The following is a 21,394-nucleotide window of genomic DNA, read 5'->3' as shown; positions in this document are numbered from 1 at the left end:
CCTTCACCATTTTTTTTCTCTCTCAAATAAATAAATAAAATCTTAAAAAAAACAAAAAAAAAAAACAAAAAAAAAAACCTGACTTGTTGGTCCTATCTCCTCATTTCCTTACCTGACAAAGTGAAGAATTTCTAACAACAACATAACATCCTTTGAAATATAGGCCAGTACTACTAATTGACGGTAAGTGAAAGCATGTCAGTGTGGCTCCTGTGGGAAATTTGATTTTTAGAAACATGACTTCAGGGATTAACCAAAATGGGTTAACTGCAAAATAAATATATTCTCTAGGAGTTAGCTGAGTTGTACTATTGAATGGGATTATTTATCACTTTTCATTTAAACATGATTAACTTATACATTAGCTTATAGTCACAAGATAAAATATTTTTCATTTAAGTCTAGTTGATGCTGAGTTGCTTTTTCTGATCACAGTTACTCAACATATTCAATTGCTAATTAAATCTATTTTTGGTTAGAAATTCTGGAACCAAAAAATTAAGCGTGAAGCAAATTGCTTGTCTTCTATTTTCTACAGCTAATTCAATAATATGATAGCAATAATGTGATAGTCCCAACTTGGTTGCATTCTAAAAGAAGGTAGATTAAAAATTTATAGCATTTATAACTAGAATGTCAGGCATCATCTGTATCTTTATAACTGCTCTAATTTCAGTAGTATTAGTATCACAGAAATTTAAAAGACCCATGTATATCCTGAATTCAATTTATATATTCTATACAGTTTGGTTTCTGAACTAATGCCTCATATGGAAAATTTTAATCATATTCTTGGCAATGTTGTCAATGAAATGCAACCATATTTCAGTGATGTAGTAGGATCTTTGTGTCTCCTGAAAGGGTACTTTTTCATTGGAAAATTTTTTTAACTTAGAGCATCAGCTTTGTCATTAATTGAGAAGAAAGCTAGCCAATTATTTAAGAAGTTAAAGCAAGTTAAAGCTTTTAGCTGAGTGGATACTGTAGAGTCAAAGGAGAAGGATACCCCAGAAGGGAAATTGAGAAGGGTATTGAAAATCCTCTAAACATCGGAGTTGACCAGTCATGGAATTGAAGAAAATTTTACACCTTTTATTTATTTTTTTTAATTTTTAAAATATTTTTAAAATTTATTTTATTTTTTAAATTTGTTTTTAAAGATTTCATTTACTTATTTGACAGAGAGGGAGAGATCACAAGCAGGGGGTGGCAGAGAGGGAGGGAAAAGCTCAGCAAGGAGCCTGATATGGGGCTCGATCCCAGGACCCTGTTATCATGACCTGAGCTGAAGGCAGACACTTAACCAACTGAGCCACCCTGGTGCCCCAATTTACTTATTTTAGAAAGAGAGAGAAAAGGAGAGAGCACGTGCATGAGCGTGTTAGTGGGGGAGGGGCAGAGGCAGAGAGAATCTCCAACACTTTTGACTCAGAGTGCAGAGAGCCCAGTGTGGGGCTTGATCTCACAACCCTGAGAAATCATGACCTGAGCCAAACCAAGAGTCAGATCAGGCATCCCAACTTTACACCTTTTAAACACCTTAATTCTCGAACATTTTTATTTTAAATGAGTAGAATGTTGTATTCAGAATGCCACTGTTGAGATCATTTTCAAACCAGTCTAGGCACCCATTTTAAGCAATCACGAATTGATGAGTAGTTAAAAATGCTTGACTCTTTTTTAAAAATCATTTATCTTTATTTTCATAATTTAATATTTATTAACATTACATAGTATATATTGAGCAATTGATTTACTAAGCTTTCTCTTTATAAAATTTATAAAAAAAGATTGCCTGATTTATAGGCTGATCCCACATACTGCCCATATTATAGAATTTTGACCTAAATGAAGGTCAGATTCAGGCCATTGTATCTTAGAGAAACTGACCATTGGGGAGTCATTTTTCTAGTTCACATTGTTCTTGAGATGAAACTGCTGTCAAATCTAAAACTTTGGCATGCAGTGATATTGCTGGTAAATGTCTAACAACTGGCTCTGAAGGGTGGGAGAAGGGGAGCCCTGATACATATTATTTGTTGATTTGCAGAGTGAAACATTTCCATGACAGAATAGGAAGACATGATACTGAGAAATACTAAATTAAGGAGCTAAGAGAGAAATCCCTGGCAAATATTGAAAACATTGAGGAGATGCTTTATTCTTCTCTTCCTTCTGTCCTCCTTTTTCAGCTGATCACAGCTCAGAAGCCTTGGGCTTGGTCTGGGAAATCTTGTAACTGAGGTGCAAGGATATATGAGCATCTGGCTTTGGGTGTCCCAAATACACCAGGCTTTGCCAATCATCCCTGACAAAATCCAGCGGCAGAGAGATGAGTGGGGGTGAAACAAGGCAGGGATTTATTTCAGTGAGGCCAGCACCAAGAAGACAGTGGACCAATGTCCCAAAGACTGTCTGTCTCCAAAGTGCTGAAAATAATTCTAGGTTTATGTAAGAGAAGTGTAGGACCGAAGTTGCTGGGTGTGTAGATGGGCAGGAAAGTTCTGTCCGTCATAGTTGAGCGGTCAGTCATGCGGGGTCTCAATGGTGTCAGATCAAGGCAGTTGTACTGCTTGATGGGGTAGTTTCAGTTCCTATCACAGGATGCTTAGCCCACCAAGTCTTTTGCCTGCATTAAAAGATAAGCAGGAAAGAACTTAATGAGGTAGAAATTATAGACAGAGGCCAGAATGGAGGCAATGCAAGTCCTCTTTCAATTTCATCTATTTGGAGTGGTTAAAGGACTCTGAGGAACGTAAGGTGGAAATCCTTCATGTTCCATCAACTGGAATTTCAATTAACAAGTTAAACTTTTCCTTTAAGTTAAATAATCATTGATATCAGATTAAATAATTACTAAAAAGTCAAAGTGAGTCAATGAGAAAATTCTTTTTTTTTTTTTTTGTCAATGAGAAAATTCTAATGGGGTATCAAACTTAACAAAATTACCTTTTCCCCCCAAACCAAAAGAGAATTGCAGAAGAACAAATGAAACGATTCCCCATTCTTCCAGTCTTGAAGAGGAACTTCTTCAAGTTTCTCTTCATCCTAAAGACCCATCCTAAAGGATGGGTCAACACAGGGGGCAGCTTGCTGGCTAGTTCAGTCAATAGAGCATGCAAATTTTGAGCTAAGGGTTATGAGTTTGAGCCCCATGTTGGGTATAGAGATTATTTAAAAAAAAAAGAAAGGAAGAAAGAGTGGATCAATACAGAAAGTCATACATGGAGAGGTTTTATTATTTGAACAAGACAACTGTTTGCCCCTCAGGTAAGAACTTACTGAATGATATGACATCAGATTTTAGAAAAAAGGAAGTGTAACTGAGCCAACGTGAGTTCTCTCCTTAGTGAGTCAGAGATACACCAGCTGGAGTTGTCGCACGAAGTAAACTTTATTTTCAGCAAATAAGGAGATCATGGGGAATAACTTCCAAAGCTGTCATTTCCCTGAGCCAGGGTGAATGGGTTCCTTTTATTTAGGGTTAGGATGAATATTTAGATAGGGAAGCCCTGTCCTCATATGTAGAGGCAGGCATAAGACCCTGTATGCCCCTTAAGGAAACATACCTATACAGACATTGCAAGTTATGTAAATGAAGCTTATGTTCCTCTTTGGAGGGAAACAGTAGTATTATAATGAGGTAAAGTTGGTTGACAATCATCTTAGAGGTCACTCCAAGTCATCTGTGTAGGCTTGAGTCAGGAGTTAAGCTCAAATTGGTCTGGGTGGTCTTGGCCAGCTGGTGGTCTTGCCAGGGCAGTTCCATGGCTGGAGAGGTAGTTTTGGTTTCCAGTTGCCTGAGTTAAGAGATAAGCTGGAAAGGAGCTCAAAGAAAACCATGGGACAAAGGTGGTGGGTACAAGCAGGTGGACAATAAAGATCAGGTCTTGGAGTCTAGCTGGTGACAATGACAATTCCAGGACAGAGTAAATCCAGATGTTCTATGGGTAGGACTCAAACACCTGGAAAAAATATTCCCAAAACAATCATTTGGAGAAAAATCTAGTCCCATTTGAACAAAAATCCTGATCTATAGAAAGCTTATAAATTCTAGGGACAACTCAGGCTTTTCCTTTTGAATATATTAAACAGTTTTGACTCTGTTGGGGGTGCCTGGGTCGCTCAGTTGGTTAAGCATCTGCTTCAGCTTAGGTCATGGTCCCCGTGTTCTGTGGGATTAAGCATCCAGTGGGGCTCCCTGCTCAGTGGGGAGTCTGCTTCTCCCTCTCTCTCTGCCCCTCCCACCCCCAATTGTTCTCTTTCTCTCTCTCAAATAAACAAAATCTTTAAAAAACATAGTTTTCATTATTTGCAAATGTAATCTTTACCAAAATATTACCTCTATGCTCTCTTTAGGTTCATTCGTTCATCCAACAGTATTTATGGAGTACTGTGTGTCAGACATGGGGTGGGTAGAGTCTTAGGTAAATTACAGGATTAGAGTCTCAAAGTTCCTTTCAAACTCTCAAGTGGAAACTTCAGGTGGACCAGAGGTAAAAATTGAGGAAAAGGAAGGACAACTTCTTATAATAGACATCTGAAAATGAAAAATTCTTTAAATATAAATTTGCTAGGGGGAGTCTGGGTGGCTCAGTCAGTTGAGGATCCAACTCCACTCTTGTTTCAGCCCAGGTCAACATCTCCGGGTACTGAGATTGAGCCCCGGGTGGTCTCCAGGCTGGGCGGGGAGTCTGCTTGAGATTCTCTCTCGGCCTCCCCCTCTGCCTCCATCCTGCCCTGCCTCCTGATCATGTGTGTGCTAATGCTGTCTCTCACATAAATAGATAAAATAATTTTTAAAAAATGAAGAGGTATTAATTTGTTAGGCCATCTAACAACTCAGTGATTTTAACATTTGTTTCTTACTGACTGAAATAACAGATCCAACTCGAAAGACATTTATGTAATGGCTCATGACACAGAGTAAAACATTTCTTCCCGTACGCAACTTAGGAAAACTAAACAAATGCCATGCTGAAAAATATATAGAATAATAAGATAACAGTAAAGTTAAAGGGTCTAAAATATCGGGTTGATTAGCTCCTTAAAAATTCCTACCTGCAGGGGCACCTGGGTGGCCCAGTGGTTAAGCCTCTGCTTTCAGCTCAGGTCATGATCTCAGGGTCCTCGGATCGAGCCCTACATCGGGCTCTCTGCTCAGCAGGGAGCCTGCTTCCCTCTCTCTCTCTGCCTGCCTTTCTGACTACTTGTGATCTCTGTAAAATAAATAAATAAAATCTTAAAAATAAAAAAATTCCTACCTACGATCACACTGCTTTCCCTTCATTGTGTCATAATGAGTTTACAATTTGTGAAGTAGTTTATGTCTATTTAAATTAAGTACTTCCTGTTACCAATGAGACTGGGTGTTGAATAACTCAGAAAACAACTTTGGTCAGGTGAAGAGGTGGAAAATAATTTTTATTTGTTGAATCATTTGTATATAGTTAACACAGTTAACATTATTTTTTCTTTTATTTTTAATTTATTTTCAGCATAACAGTATTCATTGTTTTTGTACCACACCCAGTGCTCCATGTAATCCGTGCCCTCTCTAATACCCACCACCTGGTTCCCCCAACCTCCCACCGCCCCCCCCGCCACTTAAAACCCCTCAGATTGTTTTTCAGAGTCCATAGTCTCTCATGGTTCACCTCCCCTTCCAATTTCCCCCAACTCCCTTCTCCTAACTCCCCAAGTCCACCATGCTATCTGTTATGCTCCACAAATAAGTGAAACCATATGATAATTGACAGTTAACAATATTTGCATGCTGATAGATCAGAGTCCTAGAACTGTCTTTTTCAAGTTTCTGTTAAATTGTTGATTCATTTGCTAAATTTTCTAGGAAAAACAAATTTTGAAAGCACCTTAATTTTTATCATTTTGTGCCAGTAATATATGGAAACCATGACATGCCTGTAATGATAGGACGACTATATCCGCTGCTCAAAGTGAAATGTTGAAAACCAGGACCATGTTTGCAAAGGAGAAAAACAAAGATTACTTTGTTTTTGAACCAGATATAAAAGCCTGAATGCCTTCCATAAGAAAAAAGTTCAGTATAAGATATATAGTGACCGCAAACAGGAAATTTGTCGTCCAGCAATTTGTATATGTATTTGGTTTCCTATTATGTATTAAAAAACAAAATTCAACCAATTAGATTTGAAGATCTAGTTAGCTTTATTAAACAGTTAATGAAAAGGGCAGTATCCCATCTAGCAAGTATAGGGAAGCTCTAAGAAGTAGTACTAAATGGAAGGTTTTTATAGGAAGGAAGGTGGGGCAAGAAAATTCTTAGCAAGAACAAAGTAATGTTCCAGGCAAGGTCACTTTCCCTTGGGAAAAAGCAGGGGGTCTTAACATTCAGATTACCTCATCTTCCTTTGGGGAATGGAGAGGACCCACGTGACAGATCACCTCATTGGTACTGATCATGGAATTCTAGATTGACTGATTAAGTCATTTCTGGGGGAGATCAATATAATGTATGTAGATACCATATTTAGTAAAATTATCAATGAGTTTTTTCAGTGCTCTGGTGAGTAATTTTTCAAGAATTTAGATAAATGTGAATCAGTTATTACAGTAGTATCATATTATAAGGAAAATATAAAATTTGGGAGGAAAAATCCTAAAGGCAAATTAGTGATATGGTACTAAATGTCTTTTAAGTACGAAGTTGTTATTGCAGAGTTGTTTTACCTTAGAATTGTCCTACAGCTTTTTAATCATTTTTTATGAAAAAGATATTTCCTTCCCATTTGTTAAAAAGTAAGATTTGTTTAAACTCTGTGTTCTAGAAACTGGAAAGAATTTTATTTCTGGCTGGTGCAACAAATGATACAGAGTTGCTCTTTTTCTTTTTTTTTTTCTCATTAGAAAATTATTTAGATACTTCTTAGTTAAAAAAAAAAAAGTTTGCTGGGATAAGGTTGCTAAATCCACATTTCTAATGAATATTTACCTCTTTTCCTCTGTGAATCACTAACACTGGAAATTCGTCTGTCTGATGAATCTCAAGCTAATGCAAGAAGAAAAAGTACAACCAAGTCTGTCTAGTCTCTGGGTTAGATCCATGCATGGAAATCAGCTACTGTTCACAACCATTATTCCACTTCTGAAGTCTTGTTTGCTTCTCTTTCAGAATGGACTCAATGCTCTCCACCTGGCTGCCAAGGAGGGTCACGTGGGTCTGGTTCAGGAGCTGCTGGGAAGAGGATCCTCTGTGGATTCTGCCACCAAGGTAATATTTGTGCTGGGAGAATTTATTTCCTCGGAACAGAGGAAATGACTTAAAGTTGTTTTCTCTGGTTATGCATTGCAGAGGTTTGCTGGAACACCAAGATGCTTGACAATACAGAACTGATATGCAACTCTTATTACTAAACTTTGTAGAAAGTTGGAATTGGTTCATTTTAGGGTTTTATCAAACATGAGACTGAACAATTCTATGTACCTGGTTTCTAATATTTTGTCTTTTTTCACAGAGAGAGTAGATTGATATAATCCTTTATAGACAATAACACCTATTTTCCTAAAATTAATTGATTAAAAAATATAAATTGATGTAGTAATCTTCTCAGTGGAAATGGACAAGATATTTTCATGCTTTGTTATATCTTTTATTATATTCATTTAACTTGGTAAGAGAATATGCAGAATCTTTTATACTGTGATGGAGAAGAGTTTGAATCATGGATTGAATTATTGGGAAAATTAGATTTTGTCACTCTAATGTGTGTATGTAGAGAAATTGGACTCCTTTTTAAAGAACTGTACAAGGTGTTTGATATGTTAGAAGCTGTTGGGTTTTTTTTGTGGTTGATATTCCTTTTACTAAAATATATTTGAACCTTGTCTTTGGGGCATCATTTCAGAAACAAGAGATATTTTTTTAAAATATCATCAGTGATGTCAAATCCTTGTCTTTGGAAGATAAAATTTTAATGTGGAGAAAGCCAGTAGCCAGTCAGAATCAAGCCTGTTGACCAGGGCTTGAGTGTGACAATATGGTTGTGAGAGAAGCAGAGTAGCTTCAGGCCCTCGAGCCTCCAGCTGGGGCATTACTCTGATCAGGGAGAGACAAAAAGAGCGCTGGAATAAATTAGGAATATGGCCAGTTAACCTGGATTTCTAACACCTCATGCGTGCATAGTTGCCAAAGTGTAGACTGGCCCTGCTCACAATATACAGAGATTCCAGTGAAAATTTAAACACAAAATCTCTCTGGCAATTCCAGAGAAAAGTTAGAATACAAGTTTACTATAGGCAATAAATTGTCACACACACGCACATGTGCACAAATCCCAAATTTGATTCCGTAAGTGCTCAGTCTTCTGTTCTTAAACACTGCCCCAGAACTGTGAAGGCTAGAAAAGGAAAACGTGATTGTGGGAGGCTCGGTGTTTTGATGACAGACAACCATCCCTTCCCAAGGTGGGCTACTATCTTGATAGAAGGACAAGCTTTAACCACTTGAAGTAATTAATTAGCCAAACCCAAAGTGCCTGTACATTTGATTTCTACAAAATTTGGAAACCTGTGACATTGCCTATTCCATTTCTCCAACACAGAAGGGAAACACGGCCCTTCACATTGCGTCTCTGGCCGGACAAGCAGAAGTTGTCAAAGTCCTTGTCAAGGAAGGAGCCAATATTAACGCCCAGTCTCAGGTATTCCATTCAGATTTTCTCTTGTGGAAATGAATTCAAATTAGAACGGCTCTGTGAAACTGATTTAATGTGTTGAGCCAGCTGTTGGGCGGTAGATAGATTTACTATAAATACTTCTATTATTTATTTCAGCCAATTATTTTATTAACTCATGCAATGATAGTTCTTCTTTCTTTGATGTATCATGATCTCCCTCTTAATATCACTGAAAATTTGACAACAATGGTCTCTCATTCTAAGTGCATTAAAAAAGACTATAAAGTGGTTTTTTTCCACAATGACAGTGACATCTGTGAAATATGAATTATTCATGTGAGTTCTATGTTGTGCTATAAAAGTATTTTCTCTCCTTAAATTTTAAACAGTCTCAGGACATTAGCATTCCAGTAGATCTGCTATGAAGTGGGAATCACACTAATTACCTCACACCCCAAATATGGACTTTACAAAACTCCTGAAGGAAACAGGGAAAATTCGTGACCCACAGCCTTATGATGCATGTAATAATAATAAACTGGATCCCTATTTCCTGAGTGAAAAATATTGCTTTGCCCAAAGCTTTACCTTTGGTATCTATTATGTTTCTATGTAGAAACTGAGGTGCCTTTTTTTTTTTTTTAATGAATAGAAATCTGTCAGCTGCAAGTTTATTTCTCTCTCTACTTATGTGGACCACCAACTTAATAAAATCAATTTTGGTACAATACTTTAAGCTACCGCTTTAAAACTATATATATTTGAATGAGGTACATTTCTTTATAAATCCATTTCTTCTCTCTCTTTTTTGAAGTTTTTAGCCTTTCTGATATAACAGGCCATGCCACAGGGACTATTGTCAAAATAAATAAGTTCCTGTCTGTCTCTTCTTTGGGATAATCTCACCAGCTTGCTTTTGAAGGCCTCTGTGTAGAAATATCTCTACCTGTTTAGTTCATTCATTCATTCATCATGTAGTCATGGTTCTAAGAGGTATAAATGGTACAAGTTCTAGACCCATCAAATACTATGGGGCAAAAGTGAGAATCAGCCCTATTTTCTTGGACTTTGATTATAGGGAAGAACCTGTTGAAATTATGACAGAGAAGACATTATTTTTATTTCTGTAATAGCGTACTACTTTAAATAACCACATTTTTCTTTTAAAACCCAAATATGCACCTCTTTTTAAGCATTTATTGAAAATATGCCATATTCTAGAAACTTCACTAAAAGAACAAAAATTTTCAAAAGATTTTATTTATTTATTTAAGAGAGAGAGAGAGAGAGACTGAGAGAGAGTGCATGAGAGGGGAGGGGTGGAGGGAGAGGGAAAAGCTGACTCCCCACTGAGCAGGAAACCTAACTTCAGGCTCCATCCTAGGATCCTGGGGTCATGAGCTGAGCTAAAGGCAGCTGCTTAACCAACCGAACCAGCCAGGGGCCCCTCTATGAAAAAAAAAAATTTAATTGTTACCATCTGTAAAGAATTCCCATATATTTTATAAAGTATAATGGCATCTTGGTCTTAGAGACAGAGGACTTGCAAAAGATTTTACTGCTCTAAAGTAAGGGATTAAAACCTTTTCTTTAGAATAGCAAGAGAACATCTTTTTGCTCTAGAGAAAAGATTCTCAAACATTAGCTGGCATCATAATCACCTGCAGGGCTTGTTGAAACCCATGATTCTGGGCCCAACCTCAGGTTCTGTTTCAGTTCTGGAGTGGGACCTGAGAATTTGCATTTCTCGCAAGCTCTCACATAATGCTGACACTGCTGGTTCAGGAACACTTTGAGAAGCGGTGCTTTAGAGAATATAAGAGAAAACTGGATATAAGGACTTTGAGGTGAGATTCACTAACTGTAGATCTATTAGCATAAATCAAGAGTTTGTGTATTTAGGAAGCATGGAAATGAAAGCCTGGTCAAGTTCGACTGCCCATAGGAGGTTCCTTTTAATGGAAAGTTTACCTGCTAACTGTTAGTGCTATTAGTATCTATAAAAAGAGCTTAGTTACTTTTCTCAAAATGACTAGTTGAACATTGCGATTTCGTAAAAGTTGATAGGTAGAAAATCCTGTGAGATAAATGCTTGTTAAAAGTTTTATCAGTTATCATACTGTGATTAGTGGAAATGTATATGCTTTGGAGAGTTTTCAAGGAGAAATTAGTAATTTGCTTTCAAGAGTCAATGAGCTCGTTCTTTATAGCCATAATCATGCCAGTTGATAACAGATCCTACAGGAAGGTTTATATTGTCATTGAGAGACTAAAGTAATCTTTATTTGTATTGTATTTAATTTGCTCAATTTAGATTCATATTATAGGGAATCCTGACAAATAGCTTCAAACTGATTTTATTTTGTGAGAAAGTTTTGGAGAAAAATTAATAATTAAAACTTATTTAATTATTTAGAAAAACAAGTGACTAAGTGATTTGATAAGCTTTCTGACATTATTTACTATATTGAATTTAGGTGGCCTTTACTACTAATTAACAAAAAATACTATTACTTAAAATAGAATTTAATGATTGAAATTAAGATACAGGAATTTATATAAAACAGGTTGATTATTTTGTTCCTGCGTGTGAACAAGTCTAAAGGCATGGTTTCAAGGGCCATTGAGAGGGGATAGGAGTCCTTATCATATCTCATTCTCATTAGTCCTGTCTTGTTTAAGATGGAGATTTCTCACATGGTGACAGTGGACCTCAGGTGGGTGGATAGGATTATGCTCATGGTAGACAGACACTTCCTTTTGAGAATCAGAGAAGGGTCATAGGAATACCAAATGCTCAAGATAAATTTTGAATTTTATACTCAAATTACACCTTCTATATCTTTCTGAGAACATAGTGCAAGGCAGATGCAGGATATTCTGTTATTATAGGAGCATTGATAGCTGCATAGTACTTTACCTTTGACAAACTTCTGAGCGATTTGGAAATGGACCACTAGGATTATTGAATCAAGAAGGTAAAAAGCTCTTTGGAAAGCTCCAAGGAATAAGTTTTCAGTAAACATTCACAGGGCTCATAGGTTATGGAGAGGTACACATCTGTGGATTTTTCTGCATTTGCTACCTGAACTGTAAAATCCTTGGGAGGCTTACCTTCACATAACACAGTGCCAGTTTTGGTAGGCAGAGTCCTTAACTCGGGAAGAATTCCAGAATACCAGCAGAAGCAATTTACGTATTTTAAGTAGAAGTATGTGATCTATATAATAACCCTCAACCCATGTTTAAGTTTCTGTGCTCAGCAGAGGTAGCAGTGCGGTCTCAACTGAGTCGATTCTCCATATGATTTTAAATATTGCTCAGTCTGTGTAGCTCCGTGGCGTGATTCTTTGCTCTCCTGGATTCAGTAGCATGAAGATCTCATTAAGACTTCCATGAAAGCTCTTTGGTAGAATAATGGGGCTGGAAGTTAAATTAGAATGATTGCAGGAATGCTATTTACACTGAGGATGGTTGCTTGCTTTCTGACCCATCTTTACTCTCCTATAATCTTTATTAGGCATATTAACATCTTGTAGACCATCTTACAAAAGTAATGCTGGGATGCTTCCTAGCTACTTGTACTGGTATTTGTTTGTCACTTTTATGGTCTATGAACCTATTGGACTCAGAGATACAACTTTTTCTTATATTATATTTATTTATTTATGATTTTCCTTATTTATTTTGGAAAGAGAGAGACCGAGTATGCATGAGTGGGAGGAGGGGCAGAGGGAGAGGGAGAGAACCTCAAGCAGGCTCTGCACTGAGCTTGGAGCCCCGTGTGGGGCTGGATCTCACACCCTGAGATCATGACCTGAGCTGGAACCAAGAGTCAGACATTGAACCAACTGAGCCAGCCAGGAGCCCCAGAGATACAACTTTAAAAAAAAAAAAATTGTTCCAATTATATATTATAAAGGAAACTTCGAAAAAATTTTTAAAAAGACTCTCAGAGTGATGAGTTCGTTTAAATTTTTGTAGCACTTTTTGCCTGAATGATATTTGCCTACCTCAGGTTTGCTTTTTGTGATATATATCTATAGTTTCTGCAAGGTGATATATTTCTTGGGAGAGGGTAATTTTTCTCACTCTTTTTACATTTTTAGAATTTGATGTAATAACCTTGTGCATTTATGACTGGAGGGTAAACATACACATGTATATTCTTCCTGTATAAGAATAAGCTTTGTTGTGTATTCCAATCATTCTTAACTGTAGACATTAATAACAATACAATAAATAATATTGACTGCTGGACACTATCTCCAGTGTGTTGTGTACATTCTCCTGATCTTCATTTATTCTGTCATTATCGATGACAGACTGAGACAAAGAGAATTTACTCACTTGCTTATAATCTTCATCCCTGGGCAAAGCTGCTTCTCAGCTCCTATAACACTTGTACATTCCCTACAGATCCTATAAAACAGTTTTTATCATTCTTTCTTCTTCTGGTCCAAACCCTATTAAGGTGCAAGTAAGCAGATTTTCCTGAAGTAGCATCCATGTGAAAGGTGTGAGGTGAAGGATTTCCCCTCAGTGTTTTCTGAGAACTATAAATGTGAAAGCTCTGCAAAAATGTTCCAAACATGAAGAGATTCTGTTGTTGATGCCAAGGAAATCTGGCCTGAGAAATTTCCCCTCTTTAACTTTCTCTACAATAAAATGCCACTTTTTGTTTCTCACGTAAGAATATTTCTCCTTTAGACTTTTATTTTCTAATGTAAAATCATTAAAATCAGAATGTCCCTTGTAATAAAATAGTTACTTTAAAAATATCCTTTTTTTTTTTAAAACATGGCAGGCTGGTTCATGTGATGCATGCATATTTTATTTACTACAGTAATAAAATAAGCACACTGGATTCTAGAATATGTAATATCTCCATACAGCAAAAATTAAGTGAAATTGTGGAATATGGGTACGGTAAAACTTTGATACCATAGCTTTCTGACTATCTTTCTGTACCTTATACAGTGGGTCCTGGGGTGTTTGAGTTCCCTAAGAGTTATAGAGAGAAAGGAGAATATGATCTCATTAGAAGAAAGGGTGGGCCAGAAATTCCCACAAGACTCTTTAAGTGGAAGTATGTGTCTAGGGAGGTAAGAGTGGGTCTGGATAGATTCCAGATGCCACCAAATTACAACCCCATAGTAATACCTTTCACTCAGTCTCTTAATTTTAAAGTGTATTTTTTATGTGTTATTTAATCTCTTTTTATCTTTACAATGATGTGAATTAGCAGCAATTATTTTCATTTGGATAGAAGGAAAGCAGAGACACAAGCAGGAAATCTAAGGTCTCGTACCACATTAGTGATGGAGTCACAAACCCAGGGCCATTTGGAATGGATACCTTCCTTTCAATAATCTACAGAGTTTACTGGTTAAAGCTTTCTCCACAATTTCTGCCTCTTCTGGGGGAGGTTCATGGCATTATGTAGCCCCCAGAAGAGCCAGGTTCCTGGTTTAGATGCAATCCATTCTTTCCAGGTCTAATTGCTCAGATGCTGGGAATAACTAAAAACATTCCACAAAAGCTAGGCTTTTGCAAGTAAAAGGGGTTCATGTACACTGGGACACCTATCCACAGTTGGGACTTTTTCACTCAGCCATCCATTGTCGTAGTGTTCTTTTATCAAACACAATTCTTAATCCAATGGAAGGCTTAAATATACTTCCTAAAGTTTAGTTTGTGATATCTTTTTGAGACATTTTTCTTACCAGTGTTTGCATTGTTCTACTTTTTAAAAAAAAATTTCTTATGTTTCAATATCATGAGGATTCTAGGACCATTTTTTTTTCTTTTCATTTTATTTTATTGGTAAGTTAGCCCAACTAAGATATTGTGACTTGGCTTTCTTCATACCATATTTTACTCAAAATTTACCTCTATTTTTCTTGAATCCTTTTGCTTATTTATGTTCACTACTCCTTGTTCTTTCAATCCTGGAAATTTCATTCGAAAAAGAAGACTTTCCTATTAGTAACACAACATGATTAGACTTTATTTTTTTAGCTTTTAGATTTTTAGACCATGACCATTAATGCCAGTTGCAAGATTACATGATCATTAGTTATACTCGTAGAATTTAATGGCTGCATGTGCCCACTATATGCAATGACAAATATCTTGTTCAGATATAGCTTCCAATAATTTTTTTCTTCATTGGCCCTCACCCACTGTTACAAATAATTTGAATTAGGCTGTGAAGAGGAAGAAAACCTACACAGTTGGCCAGCATACCCATTACACTGAATTGCTTCCATATGGCCATGGAGCTATCCCTGGCTCTCACAACAAAAACTCATAATGGAACATTCTGTTCAGTCACACACACACACACACACACGCGCGCACACACACACGCACACACACACATGCACACAGTGTATAAAATGGGATCTGGAATCAGATTCAAAAAAAATTGTTTTGTTTTCAACATTTTTTTCTCCAAATGTATACATGTGGTTCTTTCTTCATAAGGTTCTTGGTTATTTTAATTAAGAAAATTATTGTAGCATAACTTTTTTGAAGTTAAGGTAAAAGCATGTACTTGCATTTGGCTGGGGATAAGAAAGAACTTAGGACACTAAGAGCTAATAAAGTCTAATCATGTTTGTGTTACAGAACCTTTTTGACTCTGCAAATCAGTTTATTGGGTGATTACACATTTGCAAATGCATCTGTGTTGCTTATCATTCCAAGTTAAACAAAGGAAGTATGCTTTCTCCAATTCCTCATTCTCTGATATGTTTAGAGAAATGATGAGAATTGACGTCTTTAAAATTTTGCATAAAATGGAATTATTATCTCACATTCTAGTAGAATTTCAACATTAAAAGTTCTAGTCTTTTCATACACACACATACACACGCCTGAAAAGACATGATAATATTTTTATTTGCAATAAAATAAACAATGTTCCATTTTTGAAAGAAAATTAATACATGCATATTTTGTCTTCATGTTCATTTATCTAGGGACAGGTGGTATGAAAAGGTTGAATACTCGTTATCAGTTTGTCCTGAGACTTGAATGAAGTAAGACATAAACATCATTGAATCTATATCTATGGTAGATGTCCTATTTATTTTTCACTTCACAAGCCTATCCATGTCCACTATTATTGTATTTTAAAGGAACTACATTTGTAGAAAGGTAAGACTTATAAAGAGAAGACTAAAATGGCTAAGATGACTCTACATTTCTCTTAATAGAAATCAAGTTCAAATTTCATACAGAAGACCCTTCTTTTTCTCTCCTTCAGAGTTTAAATGGAGGATAAGCAATTCTGGCAGCAAATAGTTAAAATAGTCTTGTAGCACTACTTACCTCACATCCCACAGCACAGCATATATGTTCCGCAGCAGGTAAGATGCTAGAAGACCTCAAAGCAATGATCCTTCCAGGCAAAGATCACAAAATAAAACAAAAATGTGAAAACATGACACTAAATAAATTAAATAAAACTTGCCAATAGAAAATTGAGAGTAATCATTGATTTTATACTTCTGATTTTTATACTCCGCCACTCAGCAGGTGTTTGTGTATTCAACATGTGCTCACTAATATTTGCTAGAGATACAAAGATGGGGTTGGGAGTGGGAGAGACCTGAGGAAGTGATGGCTGAATTGATTTTGGGTGTATTTTTTTTAAACTCGTAGATAATTTTATTTTTAAAATCTATTTTTTCCAGCTTCAGTTAAGTATAATTGACAAATAAAATTATACGGTATTTGAAGTGTATAATGTGTATAATGTGATGATTTGATTAATGGATGCATTGTGAGAGGAAGCCAGGTACGGCCTCACAGGTACCTTTATTTCCCTTTCTCTCTCTCCCGCCCCCTTTTTCATGGGAATATTTAAGTTTTCCTCTTGTAGCAAATTCCAGTTATATAGTACAGTGTTATCAACTATATAGTAATCATATTATATATTAGAAAAAAATATTATATATTAGAGTCTTGGAACTTACTGGTCTTAAAACTGAAAGTTTGTGTATTTTATCAGCCTCTCCCAGTTTCCCTCACACACTGCCCCCCCCCCCCCCGCCGCTCCCCCTGCAAACCACACTACCCACCCCAGCCCCGTTCCAAGTCCCTGAGAACCATTTTTGTACTTTCTGTTCCTGTAAATTCAACTTAAAAAAAAAAAATAGAAGAAGAAATAGATTCCACATATAAGTGATACCATGCAGTATTTATCTTTCTCTGTCTGGTTTATTTCACTTAGCGTAATGCCCTCCAGGAACTGTTCTTTTACAAAGAGGAATTAACATAAAAATCAGGGAAAGAGGAGATGCAGTGTGCTATGGGAAAATGAAATAACACAGGCAAGAGCCTAAAAGAAATCTGGGAGCTGAAACATGAAAGGGAAATGGGGTATATGTGAGGCTGAGAGAGAAAATCAGATCCTGCAGCACTCTGTGAGCCATGTTAAGAATTTTGCTTTAAAATGTTTATCCTAAGCCCAGTATGAGGTAGAGGTGGGAGGTAGAAAAAGATGAAATTTGGATTTTGAAAAGATCACCCCGATGCCCTTTGGAGAATGATAAAAGGGGCATCATCATAATAGAACCTCCCTCGTAGAGGTTATGAGAATTGAATTAGTTAATCCATGTACAGCACTTAGAACAATGCCTGGCATAAGAACTCAATGAATATCATTGTTAATAGATTCACTGAACGCTCATTTGTGCAAGAGCATTCGCTCTGTATGCCCTCTGCTCCCTGTAGCACAGAGAAGATGGCAAAAAAGTTCCTTGATGTAGCTTAAGAGAGTGCTACTAAAAATGAAATCTGTAGCTCCTATGACTGGTTCTTTTCACCTGCTTTTTGGAACACTGTCAGTTCTGGTGCATGAAATTGCATGATCCTAAACACCGATGCAATAGTAACTTAATAGTTTAAGTAATTCAGTAGTGAGGACATTTAGAATGTAGACATTGACTACCTACAGACACAGGCAGCTTCAGACAAATGGATAAAATATGAGAATTTTCATCTCGATACATATGCTGGGTGGTAAAAATGAAAGTACAACTAGCAAAATATGGTTTTAACTAAATATTATTTTTAAAACACTTTCAGAGGGTAATCCCAAATGTGGAAAATTCTACATAGATTATCATAAACTAAAAAAGTGTTGTTTATATTGAAGACAATATATCCATGAATCTAGTGTAGAAATTGAAGGTGTGGAAAAACAGCTTTAAATTGCTGTTTTAAAAACATCTGATGATCTTGATAGATCTGGGTTGGTTTTCTTTAAATATAAAGTTCCATTCTACATCTTTTATTTGGGCAGTTACCACTTTTCAGGACTAATGATAGTAATTTATGGGTCATTTTAGTTCTCTATTACAGATATTTCTGTGCCTAGTATTTTAATATTATTTTGAATGATATATTTAATATATATTCAAATTAATAGATTAAATTTTATTTTTAATAACTTAAAGAAATTGCCCAGCTAGGAATATCAGGCTGCTTCCTGAGGAAATATACAAAAGTGCTGCAAAAACATTTAGAATGATAAGATATTAAAAGTATTCTCATTAAAGCCAGTAACAAGAAAAGGATTCTTGTCAGTGATACTATCAACACGGTGTTCAAGCCCTCGCCAATGTAATAAGATAAGAATAAGAGTGGAACAGGAAAAGATGAAAATGTTGTTTTATACAGAATATGTGATCATTTAGATAACTCAAAAGAGTCTGCAAATCAACCTAGATATTTTTACATTAACTAATTTATTAAAAGCCTACTGCCTGCATAATTCTATCCTATGCACGTCACAGACTTGCACTTTCATGTTCTTTGGCTAAGATTTTTTTCTGCCTAAAAGTTGAAATGAATTGCTCTTTTAAAAAATTAATACTAAGATAGAGTACTAAGTTCCTCATCTAAAAATGGAAGCACTTTGAATATTCTATATAAAATTGGATTTTTGAGGCACAGCTTAAAGCTTCATTAGAATGTGCATGCATGATCAAGTTCAACTGTATTTTCTGTTCTTTTCAGATCATTGAGATATACTTTTTGTTTAATGATTTTTAAAGATCACAAAGTTGTACCAAAAGTACGCATAATTTGATCTGCAAATAGTAGCCCGATGGTATCTTATTAACTATTTGTCTGAACATAACCTGGTACAGTATTTTACACTGTAACCCTTTAAAATTTTATGTTTAAATAATGTAAGTTGACTTGAAGATATGAATAGCAGTAATATAAGAAGTAGAATAACAGCTGGACTTGAAATGCAAATCAGCAAAGGCATATCATTTCAGGAGAGCAAGATAAAGACATCACTAAGTGGAGACAAACACAGGAGGGAAAATTCCATTCCAAGATAGGAAAAGGAAGGCCATAAAATATGTTCAAGTAATTCAGGAATACTACATGTACAGATGTAGACTTCACATGAGATTCTATCATGGTTAGGAAACCTACCCTATTACCTACTATTTGTATTACCTGGGTTGGTTACTTAACCTCTTAATGACTCTATATTCCCATCTGTAAAACGGGGATACTAGTATTTACTGCACAAGGTAAATATGAAGATTAAATGGGTTAATACATGGGAAGTGCTTAGAACAGTGCCTGGTCCAAAATAAATGTAATATAAATGTTAGCTTTTATCTTGATCATTAGATATAATGGGTTAGCTGCCTGAACTGTTGAATAAGTAATTCATGGATTAGAGCATAAGTTAAATCGGGTTGAATTTTAATTAGTTAATCTGTTATTTTGGCTGATTGACCATTGGAGCAGAGAAGTCATTATGTTCTGGAGGTGGTGACAGAGAAAAGATTATACAGAAATTTCATCAATAGTGTTTAGAAATCTGTAACTTGTCCTTGCTGTAACACAGGTTTGGAATAAAGGGCAGGAAGCTAAATGATTAGAAAAAACACTTGCTGCAAACAGCAAGAAAGAAAAATGACTGTGTTCATTGAGCACAAACCATACGGCAAGCACTGTTCTACCCACTAGGGATGCAACAGAAATCTCTACTTTATTCACTTTTGGTCGTTAAAACACCCAAATTTAAAAGCACCACTTTTTTGTGTGTGTTTGGTGTTTTCTTTCCTAATAATTTTTTCTATTTTCTGTTATTTTAACATAACTTCTGTTTTTAATCCCAGTATTTGTTTAACAATTTGCTTAAATATGATTTAATAAAGGAATAAGCTGTTCTTCATCTCTTAAACATGAAAAACACATTTTCAAGGCGAAGATAAATGATTGCTTTACTTAGAAAATTCATTTTTTTCTATTTCAACTGTTAAACCAGGCTACTCTCCCTATGTTTTTTTAGTACATTTCAAGTCCCAGCCTCTTACTGTATTACTTTATATGAGAAGCAGGGAATTCTTGGCCAAATTATCTCATTACTAATATTTGTCATAATCTTTCAATATATGTAGAAAATCGTTTAAAAATATAAATTTTCATAAACTGTTTACCAATTTTTTATCACCTTCTGGTTTTATAGTTAGAAACTGAGGCCAAGCTATCAGATACCATCGGCAATCTCAGACAAGATAAGCCTTCCCAAATAGTGCTGTTTTTTAACAACAAGAAAGGGAAGCACTATCTCCTGATATATTAAATTCTAATTTTAGACCTTTAAAGGTGCTTCTATGTAAACAACCTGTTGCTGTACTTAATATGATTTAGTAAAGATTCACTTGCTACCAAGAAGGGATAAGAATACATTTCAGTGGCAATGAAGAAACCTTAAGAACACAAATGAGGAGCTATCCCTTTTTGCAGTTAGTTCTGTTAAAATATCATCATCTGAACACATAATAATAATTTCTGTCTCAGTGGGCATGACAGTTGTTGTGGGTAGGCATGCTTCAGAAAACACATCTGACAGATCAGCCTCATTGGTTGTTTCTGGGTACATTTTGAAGCCAATTTATCCAGGCAGAACTATCAAAAAATATTTTCGCCTAGAATTTTTAATGGGAGGATAAAGAATGTATACGGCATGCTTACATATTTTTATGGGTGAGCTTTGAGGGGTGACATCTTCCCTCAGAATTCTTCTGGTACAAACTGTAGTTTCTCTATTTTGAGATCAAGAACTTTGCACCCAGCTTTTTAAAAGCAGATCAAACACTTTGATGCAAAGTGTTGCTATAGGTACCTCTAGGTTGGAGTTAGGCAGCCTCTGTTTCAGGAAGGATGCGTCTGCCACACAGTTTTCAGGAGCAGCATGAATCCACCTGGCCACCTCAGATTCTAATTATAATTTATTTTCCTGGTTGAGAACTGCCTCTCCTTTCCATGATGCTTCTTTCCATGGCATGTATATGCCTGAGAGAACTCTTCCAAGGAACGGCCTCAGGCACATTTAGACCACCAACTTCTTCTTTTTTTAAAAAAATATTTTATTTATTTATTTGAGAGAGAATGAGAGAGAGAGCGCATGAGAATGGAGAGGGTCAGAGGGAGAAGCAGACGCCCCGCCGAGCAGGGAGCCGGATGCAGGACTCGATCCTCGAACTCCAGGATCATGACCCGAGCCGAAGGCAGTCGCTCAACCAACTGAGCCACCCAGGCATTCCTAGACAACCAACTTCTGTGTGTTCTCTGTCCCTCGTATGAAAATCAAGATTCTAGATGGCAATCAGCAGGTTTCGGTTTTCAAAAATATGACAGTTCCCATCATCTATTATATTTTCCTTATTTCCATGGCTGGTAAAATCCAA

The 21,394-nt window shown here is 36.1% G+C and overlaps 1 protein-coding gene across 50 annotated transcripts in view; it reads left to right on the top strand.

Moving 5' to 3' along the window:
• Positions 1-21,394, top strand: part of ANK2 (ankyrin 2) — a 323,587-nt gene that overhangs the window by 145,805 nt on the left and 156,388 nt on the right. For all 50 annotated transcript variants that reach the window (XM_004748037.3, XM_045085498.1, XM_045085499.1 and 47 more), the window contains exons 3-4: positions 7,154-7,252; positions 8,583-8,681. In XM_004748037.3, coding sequence (XP_004748094.2) covers positions 7,154-7,252; positions 8,583-8,681 — 198 coding nt within the window. The remainder of the gene's footprint in view (positions 1-7,153; positions 7,253-8,582; positions 8,682-21,394) is intronic.

This window comes from Mustela putorius, unplaced genomic scaffold (assembly GCF_011764305.1).
Source record: "Mustela putorius furo isolate JIRA1106 unplaced genomic scaffold, ASM1176430v1.1 tig00000868_pilon_pilon_pilon, whole genome shotgun sequence".
In the NCBI taxonomy this organism is placed as follows: domain Eukaryota; kingdom Metazoa; phylum Chordata; class Mammalia; order Carnivora; family Mustelidae; genus Mustela; species Mustela putorius.
The sequence above is the reverse complement of the archived record's forward strand: the minus strand, read 5'-3'. Positions and strand labels throughout refer to the sequence as shown.